General features: G+C 46.9%; 1 protein-coding gene across 5 annotated transcripts in view; it reads right to left on the minus strand.

Moving 5' to 3' along the window:
• Positions 1-14534, minus strand: part of SPIRE1 (spire type actin nucleation factor 1) — a 490495-nt gene that overhangs the window by 21939 nt on the left and 454022 nt on the right. For all 5 annotated transcript variants that reach the window (XM_085605852.1, XM_085605851.1, XM_085605848.1 and 2 more), the window contains 2 exons: positions 7373-7443; positions 660-687 (listed from right to left, as the gene is read on the minus strand). In XM_085605852.1, coding sequence (XP_085461978.1) covers positions 660-687; positions 7373-7443 — 99 coding nt within the window. The remainder of the gene's footprint in view (positions 1-659; positions 688-7372; positions 7444-14534) is intronic.

Consider the following 14534-nt stretch of genomic DNA (forward strand, 5'->3'; position numbering starts at 1 on the left):
TATCCAAGCAGCATGTGTTATACAAATCGTTAAAAAGGCCAATATCTGTATAATGATCTAAAATTAAATTAGCTACCTCCTCATCCTCATTATCATCTGAAAGATGTGGGAGGCCAAGAATGGTGTCCGAACTGGAGTCACAAATGTCCTCCATTCTCTAGCAGTGCCATTGGCAATGCAGAGGGGCTTGAGGGAACCATAAGCATCCACAGCATTTTCTTTGTTAATCGTGCACCTCAACATTGGGTGGACTCTAGCTGAAGATGGCTCTAGCTCCGAAGCCTGAGCTGGAGGCATATCTAAAGTACAGAGGACCAGGAGGCAGGTCCTTTCGCATATGAGTAGGGACACAGGCTGGGGCGCTTTGGAGAACGAGCTGACATGGTTGGTTGTCTGAATTTGTAACACAATTGATTTTCCAACAGGGGGCTAAAGTTGGATTGAACTGAACCTGTTGAGCCAGAGAAGATTAGCTGAGATCGGAAGGTTTAAAAAAAAAGGGCTCAATGTACCTCAATATTGTCTTGCTCATGATGGGTGGGCTAGAGATTGGTTAACAGTAAAGTGGACTTCCAAACTTAATGGAGGGCTTCATAAGCAAAGAGTGCATGCCCTGTGTAAGACATCTATAAAGGAGTTAGGAGTCATATGTAACTTACCTTTTTGCAACACTGTGAACACACCGGCCTGAGGAAATAAACAAGAGCAAATGTTATCGAAATATCAAGTCATACGAAACGCACTACACATTACTATCACAAGCACTGTAGGAACTGATGCCAAAATTAAAGGAAAATAACACGATAAGTTCATTATTTGTGGTCAACAAACTTTATGATGCTTGGGCCAGCCTTGAACTACCAGTCACATAAAGGCACATCTGTCATAACAATTGACACTGATGCACTATCATTCCAGCACACATCTAAAACATGACAATTTTGTATACCAAAGAGCGTTATTTCCCTAAAAGCTGGCTCTAACTAAATGAACTACCAGGGAGGAAATGAATACCTATAATGGCTTTTAATCATGGATAAGTTGTGGCATAACCTAACAGATCACAATTGAGTCAGTAATAGCCCTGACTCAAAACATTACAGGCTGGCTTTCACAAATCATAAATAAGTAAACAGGGTCAATAATGTAAATGAAACTAAACTCCTAAATCTGGCTTCTTTCCATTCCTGCACTGTGATGTTCTTTCTATCCTTGACATTTTTAGATCTTGCTTGACAAGCGCCGCTGCCTGCAAGACCTATTTCTGCCAATTCTTTAAAATATAAATGGAATGGGCTTCGGCAGCACCCAGAGAAGTGTTTTTCTCTCGTCTTACGCTATTGGTGGCACCTCCGATGAAGAGCTTGAATTCCAATGCCAAAGAGCTCATTATAGATCTCATAAGTACAGCGAATCATCGTGCATTCAATTCTTTATCTCATAGATGAACTGCTTGCAGAATACAAATGTGTTTTTTTCCACTGCAGACAGCTTCTTTAAATGTTATAGTTAGGACTGAAAAAGAAACCAAAACCTATTGGGTTTGCCAATGGTTGATAAAAAAATTCGTATGGACGCTTGAAAATCAATGTCTTAAAGGCACAGTAATATAATTCATATTTTTATTATTTAATCTATATTGGCAAACCAGTGAAGATTTGAAGTACCGAGTCCACTATTAGTACCATTGAGGCAGACTGCACAAACAGATGCACATCAGATGAGCACCCGGGCGACTCCCAGTTTTGAGCTCTAAAACCCAACTGACAGACATGAGGAGACCCACATCAACATTTACCTGCCCCGCACAGCTGCTAAATGTTGGCCAAACATGACATTTTAGCAAATCAGCCCTACACACAACTTGGGATCAAATACCAGATATGGTCTAATAAAAGGCCAGTTAATAATTCAATGCTAGTTCTTCTTGCACAAAAAACCCATTGCTATTGGGATGCAAATATCCCCTGCATGGTGCATAGCCGTGTACCCCTGCAAAGAGTCCCCGACTGCGTGTGAAGCTAGTATCCTTAAGTTTATTTTGGTCTTGGTGTCATGCAAATCCTGTGTGTGCATAGTCCTGGGGGTGTCCCTGGTAATGCAAGTTCCAGAACTTGTGTGTGACCTGGAGGGGCACACCACACGTGCCTTCATAGTGGGCATTGGATTACTATCCATGCCCTGAGTGGATTACATGAAGCGCGTGTGGCAACAACGCAATTTACTTTAATTCTATAGCTTGACCAGGCTTTGTCTCAAGGAGGTGCGAATCCACATGCTCCTCTTATGTAAAGTTCTGCCATTATATGAAACCCAGAACCGTGCACTGGCATTTCGTGTGCATGCTAAGAGAGAGTATGTGCAGTCAGTGTGTAGTAGCACACGTATACTATTAGGACTCTGTGTGCTGCACGCATCTCCGTACCAGGGCCAGGGGGATCCATTATGGATGCTGCTGGTTTAGTATAACACAAGGCGCAGGATGAGGACAGCTTCCACCAGACAGTACAAGTGTAGTGTTGCATTCTTCTAGTTGGAGGGTGGAGACCCTGATACTGAACAGTGTGAAGAGCATGCTGACAGCATCACACTGATGATCTAGCATTCCTGTTCAAAGTCAAGTCACCCAACAGGACTTTCATTTGTTCCTTTATGTCCAGAGGGCAAATATTTATTTTATGTGCTTTTTATTGGGGTACACAAACAACAGCGTTTCAGGAAACGTACATGGGATACATATGCACATATGCATACACTGTAATATGCTTTAGACTGACAAACAAAATTCTTTAAAGGTTTTTCTTTTCTTTATACCACAATGGTATGCAACTCTTTGGGTGCTGCATCCATCTATTTAAACAGTTATCGCAGCTCTCAAAAGAGCTCTAAAGAAAGCAAAACATCTAGATTTTGGTAGATTATCTCAGAGAAAAGTGAGCTGTACAGTTTAAATGGAAGGAGATCCCCTCATGTAAAAGCAATACGTATTCAATGCAGATTGAAATAGGAAATGCAAGGACTATATCTACCACAATACTGAGGAGCATTTTTAAAGGAACAACCTCTGCTTTCTCAGTGTGCCTGCATCAACCTGCAGGAGGGACCAATGTAGTCCCTGGGCCCCATGTCCTCCCCTAGATCTCATGTCCTCTTCCAAAGGGGCTTCCAGGGGTCCCCTCGGTTGGTTCACAGACTGTGGGCCACTTCATATGACCCTATGCCCGCATCAGCAACACTACGTGAGTTAAGGGGCAAAGGTATACCCTAAATCGCATGGGACCACACCCCCATGTAAACGAGGAAAGACCAGGACTTTAAGTGGGCCGGGTCCTGTTGGTCCTCAGCACCTGCAGTTCTAAAAAGGGGTGCTGAGATGGGTCCCTATTGGGCTCTCCATATTTGCCCTCATCCTCAGAGTGAAAAATACATCACAACTCTGCAACAGTGCCACCCTTCACTGCCTTTGAGGTAAATTTAAAGAAACTTGTTATGGTTCTTTCATAGTCTCATCATGTCAGCACTGAAGTAATTTCAATGTTGTTAGACTTGGCCCTTTTTGTAGGGTCATCCCAGAACTTTTTGCCTTACTTCTGTATTTTTTCTGACCTGGTGTTGGTGGTTTTGTGACTCTGGGCACTTTATCACTGCTGATCAGTGCTAAAGTGCAGGTGCTCTCTCTTGTAAACTTGGTAAGATTGTTCTACACCTGTTTGGCATATTTAATTTACTTGTAGGTCCCTTGTACAGTGATATCCCATATACCCAGGGCCTATAAATTAAATGCTACAAGTGGGCTTGCAGCGCTTCTTGCGCCGCCCACCGAAGTAGCCTTTCAAACCTGTCTCAGGCCTCTGCCACTGCAGGGCTTGCACGCGCAGTTTACTGCTGCTGTGACGTGGCACGTAAAGTGGTTGCCATGTCTACAATTTCCCTTTTACTACATATAAGTCACCCCACAGGTAGGCTCTAGTTAGCCCGATGGGTAGAGTGCTGTGTAGGTAAAAAGTAGGACATGTGCCTTAACTGTGTGGAATGTCCTGGTAGTGACAAACAGCCTATTTGGTTTCTCACTGCTGTGAGGCTGCCCTCTCATATGGATGCATTGGGGATTCCCTGATATGTGCTTCAGTGGAAATTCCTGACATGAGAGGGGTAGCATGACCATGTTTGGTATGTTTGGAATAGTAGTGATAAATCCTGCTTATTAGTGAAAGCAGATTTGTTATTACTATTTTAGAAATGCCACTTTTAGAAGTGGCCACTTCTGTGTGCCTCTGCTGGTTTGTGAATTGACTGTATGGTTTTGGAGTGACAGAGACAGGGGATGTGAATTCTCTTCAGACAGCAAATGGTGGGGTTGAGGTTTGACCTGTCTTTCCTGGATGAGTCAGGGCTGGGCTGAATAGACCCGGGCTGCATTTAGAGTAGTGGGAGGAGATTTCTCTGCACCTGAATAGGCCTTGTATGCCCTGAACAATGATGTCTCCACCTCCTGCCAGGAAACTACACCAGTGAGGACAGAACTGGTTTGGGCTGGGCTCAGAGCCCTTTGCCACCAAAGACTTTGGGACTATAAGTAAAGGGGCTGTGACCCCACGAAAGGAAGATATTGCGTGGACTGCCAGAGGACGGCTGTGTGCCAGGAGGAACCACTGTCTGGGACCACCTGAAGCCTGCTGAGTGGCTAAAGGGACTGCCACTATGCTAGGGAACCCTGCGTGCTGGCCTGCCTGTGCCCTGTTCCCTGCCCCAGTGACCTCCCAGGGCTTTGTGGCTTGCCCTGTGTGATTTTTGACACAGCACGTGGTGAGTGCTGTGTTTTCCCACCCTATTGTTACAAAGCGACTGGAGAGCGCTAATTGTCAGTCCCAACGCTGGTGAGCCCTACAGAGAAGCGCATGGTTGGCGCTTCCCTTTGTGGTGTGCTTGTTGAGATCAGCGCATGTTGAGCACTTCACTCTGCCTTCAACCTGAATGCTGGGCTCTACACAGTAAGTCTCCGGGCCAAGCGTGTAGCGGGAGCCCAAGAGATGCAGCATGACAGAAAGCTAAGCGCGGCCCCTACCGTTCGCTGTGGCAACGCAGGAGCCACAACCCAAAGCTCCAGCCCGAGAGCGAAACCAGCAGGCCGTCGTAGCCGGAAGCCAGATTGGAGTGACGGGTCCCGTGGCTGAGCCTGGGTGTTGGCGGGGCCAAGCAGGACCGCGTTCCCAGAAGTAAGCCAAGAGAGTAGATGGGAGACGTCGCTCCATGCTTTCCTGGCCCGACGGGGCCCGACCGGAGTTCTCCCGTAGCCTGTCAGTAACTCTGCACTCGCAGAGGGGAGCCGGGGAGGAAGGACGGCACCGCGAGTTAGCAGGCCGCTCCCACATGAATTTCCTGTTGAGGAGGCAGGTATACCATATTGGTGACACTGACTGTTCAGCATGATCGTATGCGGCTGCTGGTGGTAAAGCCTACCTAGTTCACAAACAAAACACAAACAGAACCTGTTTGTGTATGGGGCGCACTATTCAGTTGCCCGCACGGTGAAATGTAATGTATTCAAACTTGTACTTTTCTTCACATAATTCTACATAACATATAATTCAATGTAATTCAACATGTATATCAATTGTTCCATGCGAATATACACCAAACCTCTTCGTCATAAGTGACATAACAGAAAGATATGAATCAGATAATAAACAATATATTCTTGTTTATTTTCTTTTCCTTCTTTCGTATTCTCATTTTCTCATATTCTTCATTATACAAACGGAGTTCTTGAAGTGTTTACATCACCCAATGCATTACGGTAGAATACCTTCATCAGAAGAATACTGAAAGTAATGCAAGATTGTCTTATAACATAAATGATTCTGAGTGACAACATTTCAGTCATGTCTAACAATAATATCTCACAAAAATAGGAGTGTGGGATAAACCCCAAAAGGTCCCAACATCAATCTTGTGCTAGTATTGTGTGTCGTGCTCACCGACCAGCAATAGCAAACTTGACACACCTACCTAGTGTCACCTATTCCTGGGGGCATTGCCCCCGGTGAGGAACTTGCTGACTGGGGAAACCGCACTGAGAGTACTGGGATCTCAGTTAGGGGTGTGCAGATGCTGCTCTACCTGGTCTCCCTGTGAGGCATATGGACTATCATGTAAGGACCTACCTTATATGTGCAGTAATGGTGATCTGCAGTAATGGTGGTATGGCTAAGGTGGGTATAATGTGCTTATGATATGTGCACTGTACAAGTGGCTGCTATAGTGTACTGCTGATGGTATTTATGCCTACTGCTTTATGCTAAGTGCAACCCTACCAGTAGTTACTGGGTTGTGCAAACTGTGATGTTTATGACCATGGCCAGATTGGACAAGTGATTTATGTAATCCCTGTGAAGTCATGACAAGTCCCTAGTGACACAGTATGTGATTGTGATCTAATGTGTTTTTATGGATAATACAAAGGATATTAATATATAACCTTTAAGGGAGTCTCTTTTGTGGTGTGCCTAGTGTGTCACTGTTGTGTGAGGGTGTTGCGCCAATGCTTTACACATTGCCTCTGGGATACTCTTGACTGCTCTGCCAAGCTATCGAGGGGGTGAGCAGTGGTTATCTTCAGTGTGTAATTTCCTTGTTCTGTCTAGAGTGGTGGGTTCTGCCTGGCCCATAGCCCTAGTCAACCAGAAACCCAATTTCTAACAAATGTTATGTACAACGAAGACATTGTTGTTACTTATTTATCTTATGCAACTAACAACCATTGACAAAGCCAATAGTCCTGGCTTGTTGTAGGTGTAATGTCACTTGTATTGTATATTTGGATGCAATGACAGAAGCAGCAAAATACCAGTCGGGCGACACACTTGCTAAGCCCATATTTTGTGTGTTGTAAGCCATGCCCTTAATTACATCGGTCACACCCCTTTAGAGACCCCTGTTTTTTCATCCCACGTAAAGCCCTGAGAAAGACTCCCTTGAAATAGTTGGGCACGAAATGTGCACCTGCACTTTAGGTATTACAGAAGGTGCAGTGCAGACGTCAGCGATGCTCTCTGTAATACAGAGGTGCACAAAAGAGCACATAGGACGGGTGTACAAGTTTGTCGAGTCCCTCAAGGCTTCAAGGGAGAAAAGTTAATCTTTAATATGAGCAGTAGCATAAAAACGGTAGGAGCCTCCAGGTGGTTCCAATCTTCAGCGTATTCTCAAACATTGAAATCCCTTTACAAGCCCTTCGAAACAAAAACAAATAGATCATATTGTTATACAATAACCTCAAAGATATTGTTTTCAACCATTTTAAGGTGGTCGGACTGCTAAACAGAAAGAGAACGAGTGGAATAATGCAGACTGTCGAAGCAAAACCACTTACCGTTTACAGAACTGGCAGGTGTAAGACCAAGTGAAGAAACTGAACCTTTTGGTCCGGCAACAGAAGCAGAGCTGAGGGAACAGAACAGAAGAAAGATTTACGTCACTGTAGGATAGCTGGATCTGTGCGAGTTGCACAGTTTAATATCAGATATTCCTGTTTAACCACCCATGAGTCCACCATTCTTCATGCACTGGGATTAATTGGTTTTCTACCGCTTCGGAGGGTGATGAAAGCTACTCGAGGAACCAGGCCTGCTTTCCAGCTTCTAAAAGGCACACAACCCGTGCCTTCAGCATTTGTTCTGCCGGATTTATGTTTTTTTGCTATTTTATATTGCGCAAACTTGACCCAAAGCACCAGTTACATTGCACAAACACACATGCATTTTATGTAGGCACGGGGAGATTAAGTGATTTGCCCAGAATCACAGGATGTTGAGCTGACGCCGAGGCTCGAACCTGGTTCCTCACCTCCAAAGTCGACAACTCTGGCCATCACTCCACATCCTGTGTGTTTACCTGGCGCCTAAGTGTAGAGCACTTGAGGAGGCTACTCCTGTACCTAGTTTTTAAATCACTGGTTATCCTCATGCACACTTTTGTGATTTTTTTTAGTTTTTGATAGATTTTATTATTTTGTTTTGCAAATATCACTTACATGAATTTTATATGAAATGTTCTATCCCGTTGTCGAGCATATAAATCAGTATTCAAATGTATATCAATACTATTTTCCACATCCAATTTACGCTATAGGTAAATTTTTGCCCTCGACCCATTCTGAGCATTTTAACCAATAATCAAACACTAGTATGAACACAGTTACACAACTCTGAGTCTTTAGTCACGGTTTTTGTTCTCTTCAGCATTGCCATCTCTCAATCATATTTTGTTGGTGGGGGCTGTGTATTTCTTCCCCAGCTAAGAAGGTCATAAATAGGGGTAGCCAAGTTCATTATTTTAAGAGTTGTTTTCTTCCCTTTACCAAGAAGTCTTTTTCTGTTTTAGGTTTGTCTTCTAACAACATTGTTTTTCGGAGACCTATCGCCCCTCTTTTTGGCGCTCTCCTGTTTTCCTACTGATTTCTAAATCTTTATGCTATCTACTATTTGCTTCTGTTCTTATCTGGCTTTCAAACTCTATTAGTGGTATGTCCCTGGCTTGTACTACTACCTCTTGCCCGAGGCCATTTCTACTATTGATGTATAATGTCTTGCCTCCTTGATTTGCTAATTTCACCATTTTATATCCGGGGCATTACGCGACTTCCAGTTCATGGCTTTTCTCTTTTTTGCTACTGTAAATGCCAACGCTGTAAACCTGCTCGCTGGTTTCTGGGCCATAGCACGCTTCACCAAGCATACTGGGCATCTTTCTACGGTATTTAGTTTTTTTGTTTCTTTTACTTCAGTAAGGCTAGTGGAGATTTCCCGCCAGAATCTCTCAATAACAGGGCACGCTCACATCATATGCCAACAGCCAGCATTTTCTTAGCATCAAGGGCATTGCACTATGGTTAGGGAATATATCTTGCCCAGGCATTTCGGTGCTCAATACGCCCTGCACAATATACTAAATTAGAGGAGCCTTAGCCTGGGCACTTCTGGTCATTTTTTACGAAAGTTCTAATATTAATGTTCATTTTGTGTCTTCTAGATCTCTGCCTATATCACTCAACAATTCCACTTCTAATTCAGTTTATTTTCTTTTGGTTAGCCCCATCTTCGCCACATATAACTGTGATATTGATCTTTCTCCCATTCGTTGTGTAAGCAAAGTATTTAATACTCCATGTGTGGGTGGTTCCACCCCTTTTGTGTACCATATTTCTCCCATCATTTTGCATATATTAATGCGAGTTAAAAACAGACTCGTTGGTATCCTATTCTCACTTATGCTACCCGTCGAAAAGCACTTCAACACCTCATCAGGGTTAGCAAGCGCTATATAAATGCAAACCCTTCCCTCTTCTATCCCTCCACTATCCTTTTCTAATCCAACTAACAAACTCACATGTACACCCCTCAAACTAATTTCATATCTCCATATACTAATTCACCACTAATCCTCTTTGGGTTCTGGAGTAGCGAGCTACTCGCCGAAAAAGCACTTTGACGCCTCATCAGGAAGAGCAAGCGCTAAATAAATGCAATTACAATTATCAATATATGAATCTGTATCTAAAACCCATGTTTATACAACTCTCCCACTGTTGTTACTCCCACAGCGATAATCAATGGCCACTGCTTTGTTCACTTGTTCTTGGGATAATCGGGGAATACTTTACTCCTGGGTCCAGTCTCTTCATACACCTCGCCAAAATCTACAGTACTAAGTTCAGCAAATTATGCGTCACCATCACCTCAGCTGCATTCTCTATACTAAATTCAGCAAATTATGCGTCACCATCACCTCAGCTGCATTCTCTAGTTCCAGATAAACTCTAAATATTTGTGTCTCTGGATATGGTACGTCAGCGGGCCATTGAACTGTCCACTGGAGCTGGACTGCAACACTGAGCACTGAAACCAGAGGGATACATTGGAATGATCCTGGTATGGTATGGCACAAGAGGGAGCATAAGGATAGTTCCCCTTGATACTGGAAGTGCATTGCCTGCATTCCTGTCGGTGGAAATCTAGACACTGAAGAAATGGGAATAGAAACAGGGCCAACTTTTTAAAATTCCATGAGGCTTTTTATTAGTAACGGGCTGCTGATTAGTTCTTCTTGAGCATTCTCATTTGATTGAAGGTAGGGTTAAGGGTGGGACCACATTTTTTATTGCACTAGTTGAGGACATTTCCAAGCCAGGCCTACTCGTGTATCTCTCCCAGATTACTGCTTCAGAGAGGCTAATTACAGCCAGGTGCTTGGGTTGTAGGTGTTCCAGTCTGGCGAAAGCCCCACTGCTCTGAGAAGCATTAGTATCGCAAAGACTGTGTCTGGAGAGCAGCATGACAAAGTCGCTTTAAAGGAGAACCCTCCCAAACCAGTCCTGAAGTTGAAACAGTGGATCCACATCCCCGTCTAGAAAATGTGTATAAAAGTGGGACACAAATCAAACCCGCTTTGATCTAGTTCAAAGTCAATTATGACCAAGGAAAGGAGCAGTCCACAGAATACTTCAAGAACTGCTTTGTGACCTGGGCTGGTATCGGACTGACAGTCGGTCTTCGATGAATGGGGGAACATCACCTAAAGTCTGCTCTTTCTATTGGAGGAGCAGAGGGTCTGCTGGTCTGCCTGTCTCCCGCGAGAGGGAAGGAGTATACCTGGAGATTATCCAGCAGGAGAAACCCAGTGTGTCCCAAGGACAGAGCGCTATCTAGAGGAATCAGACTAATTGAGAGCAAAGTTAGGAGTGACCAGTGGTTTCTGGTGGTAACAGCTTCATGTCTTCATGAGTGCTTCTGCCGGATCAAGTTTGCAACTGCCTGCATTGGACATGTAGGGGCTACAACTGCTATGCGGATGGAGTTGGTCCGTCTGGGGCTACAACTGCCCTGGTGACTACATTCACCTGATCAGGGCTACAACTGTTGTGACAGCAAGTTGACCCAATAAGGGCAACAACTGCTTTGGGTCACTGCACCAGCCTGATCTGGGCTACAATTGCCATGGTAACTTCGCTGACCCAATCGTGGCTACAACTGACTTGGAGAATGAGTCGGCTCGAAAGGGGCTACAAATCCCGTGGTGACTGTGACAGGCCAGCAGGGGTCTATATGAAAAGCCCAGTCAGGGTGCACTCTAATCCAATGGATGGATAAGGCCACAGTAGAAGAGCCTGCATCCATGCACCAGCACAAGAGTCACTGCTCACCTCTGAACCGAGCTCTGTGTGTACAGATACACAGGATGCACCTGGCCTCATTGACAGCCCCTGAGACCGCTTTGCTTGGCAAATCTGCCAGATACACTCTGGAGGAGCATGAGAGACGAATGTATTACCCACTGCACCACCTGGGGTAAAAACCTTAAAAATCATAAACTGAGTGTGCATTTGGCTTGTGGGATGATTAGGGCTGCACCTGTGCCTGATTCAAGCTCCCTGTCCTAAATTACAGTGGGGACCAGCTATCAAAGGATGGCCTGGGTTGGACAAGCACAAGGTAAATCAGCGGGTGAGGCACCACAAGGGAGATCTGTAACCTGGATCACTGCAATCAGTCAATCAATCATGGGTTTGTTGAGCACGACTACTCACCTGTAAGGGTCTCAAGGCGCTGGGAGGGGAAAGGGGGGGGGGGGGGGGGGGAAAGGGGGTTGCAGGGTCCTGTCCATCAAGGAGGAGTTCTATCTAAGAGCCATGTTTTGAGGTCCCTCGTGAAGTCAGGGAGTAATGTCGTCTGTCTGAGGTGGAGTGGGAGGGCGTTCCAGACTATTGATTCCGGCATAGTGCATAGCCGTAGTCAAGTCTGTTGGTGACGAGGGTGTGTGTGATGGTCTGTCTGTGTTTGAGGGGGATCCATTTCAAGGTCTTGCGTAGGAGGCGGAGGGTGTGGAAGCAGGAGGATGCGACGAAGTTGATCTGGCGGTCCATTTTGAGTTCGGAGTCCAGGATGATTCCGAGGTTGCATGCGTGGTCCGTGGGCGTGTGCGGGCGGGCTTCCGAGGGCAGGGGCCTACCAGGTGTCGTTCCAGTTGTCGGGGTGTGGGCCCATGATGAGTACTTCTGTTTTGTCCATATTGAGTTGTAGACAGCTGCTCTTCATCCATTTGGCTACTGCTTCCATGCCTTCTTGAAAGTTGCTTTTGGCTGCGTTGGGTTCGTTGGATAGGGAGAGGATGAGTTGGGTGTCGTCTGCGTATGAAACAACGTTGAGTCCGTGGGTTCCGACGATGACGGCGAGGGGAGTCATGTAGATGTTGAACATCGTGGGGCTGAGGAAGGGAGGGAGTCTGACCCGCTGCGTTCTGCCAGAGAGGAATGAACGGATCCCTGCGTCGTGAAGTCTGCGTGTTGGGTGCGGTGAAAGACCGTGTCGAAGGCCGCTGAAAGGTCGAGGAGCATGAGGGCTACTGTCTCTCCTCTGTCCAGGAGGGAGCAGATGTCTTCTGTTGCGGCCAGGAGGGCGGTTTCCGTGCTGTGGTTCTTCCTGAAGCCGGATTGGGAGGAGTCAAGGATGTTGTGCTCTTCGATGAAGTTGGCGAGTTGGCTGTTGATGGCTTTCTCGATGACTTTCGCTGGGAACGGGAGCAGGGAGATGGGTCTGAGGTCTGTTGAGAGTTTCTTCAAGAGGGGGTTGATCTCAGCATGCTTCCAGTCATAGGGGAAGGAGGCGTTTGCGAGGGAGCGGTTGATAATGTGGCAAAGCAAGGGGGCGATGGTTTCGACGGCTCTGTTGAAGATGTGGTGGGGGCATGGGTCCGTGGGGGCCCCGGAGTGGATTGACTTCATCGTCTCCAGTGTGTCTTCGGTGGTGAGGGCTATCCAGATGTCAATCGTTGGCTTCAAGGTGTCAGGGGTGGTTGGTGAGGGTTCTGTGTATTGGCTGTCTTTGTCGTAAATGTTCTTGATTTTGTGGTGGAAGAAAGTGCTGAGTATGTCGCAGAGGTCTTGTGAGGGAGGGATGTCTGTAGACTCGCTGATGGGTTGGGCGAACTCCTTGATGATGCTGAAGAGTTCTTTGCTGTTGTGTGCATGCGTGAAGATTCTGTATTTGATCGCTTACTTTCTTGTATTTCTGATGAGTTGGTGGTAGGCGTTGGTGGCGGCTCTGAAGTTGTTGTGGGTTTCTGTAGATTTGGAGTTCCTCCAGGCCTTTTTGAGGCAGTGGCATGTGCGTCTGGACTCTCGGAGTTCGGTGGTGAACCAGCGGGCTTTCCTGGCGTGTGTGTTGTTGTTCTTTTTGAGGGGGGCTATGGTGTTGGCGCAGTCGGAGATCCATCTGTGCAAGGTTCGGGCTGCAGTGTTGGGGTCGTCGTCCGCAATTGTTTGGGTGGAGTTGCCGAGTGAGATGGTGAGCTGGTCGTCGGTGATTTTAGGTCAATATCTGCGTGGGAGCAGGTGCTGGGTTCTGTGGATGGTGGGTATTCTCAAGGTGAAATGGATGCAGTGATAGTCTGTCCACGGAAGTTCGTGGTGTGGCTGAAAGTGATGGAGTTTCCTGTGGTGAAGATGGGGTCGAGGGTGTGTCCTGCTGAGTGCGTGGGCTCAGTCACAATCCGGTGGAGTTCAATGTTTTGGAGGTTGTCCAGGAGGGATGTTGTGTTGGGGTCTTGTTGGATGTCGAGGTGGAAGTTGAGGTCGCCCAGCAAGGTGTAGTTGATGGACGCGATAGCCTGCGGGGTGATGGAGTTAGTGAATGGTCCGGGGAGGGGGGGGAGGGGTCGGTAGATGAGGGTTTCCCAGGAGGGTGGTGGTAAGGCTGGCCTGTATCTTGAAGAGTAGGTGTTCCATCAGGTCTGTGGGCTCGTCGGAAACTGTGCTCATGTGTAGGGTGGATTTGTGGACGAAGGCGATCCCCCCCCCCCCTCCCCCCCAGGGCGGGTGGGGCGGTCCTTCCGGGAGACCTTATATCCTTGGGGAATGGCGATGGAGTTGTCAGGTCCCGAGGTGGTGTCGGTCCAGGTTTCAGTGATGAATGCGATGTCCGGGGCGGTGCTGTCGAGGAGGTCCCAGATTTCTGTGGCGTGTTTGTGGAGGGAACGAACGTTGAGGAGGATGCATTGCAGGGTCTTTGGTGCGGTCGCGTTGTTGCGGGCAGGTTGTGCTGGATCCGTGGTCTTGGCAGTGCTGCAGGAGTGGCGGCAGTGGTGACAGCTGAAGGGTCCGTGGGTGTTGACTGGTGATGCTAACTTGGGTTGAGTGCCGCTGGGTTGTAGCATTGGTGGTTCAGAGGTCCAGGGTTCCTGGCGCTGGTCACGTTCGGGTCGTGGACGGGCACAGACAGGCTTGCCTTTGGGGCGCCCGCGCAGCGGCCGCCATTAAGTAGGAGTCGGTTAGGGCTGGACAGCTGGAAGGCGGGAGTGGGGAGGGGAAACTGGCTTGGGCTGGTCGCGCTGGGGGGAGGGGCCACGGGGGCAGCAGCAGCGGGAAAAAAACGGGAGAGAGATGCACAGAATAAAGAGTAGAGTGAAAACAGAGTAAATGTGAAAACGAGGATGGAAAGTGGTAGAAAGAGAGTGACAGTAAAAGGGTGAAAAACGAAGGT

This window comes from Triturus cristatus, chromosome 5_1, assembly GCF_964204655.1.
Source record: "Triturus cristatus chromosome 5_1, aTriCri1.1, whole genome shotgun sequence".
Lineage (NCBI taxonomy): Eukaryota > Metazoa > Chordata > Amphibia > Caudata > Salamandridae > Triturus > Triturus cristatus.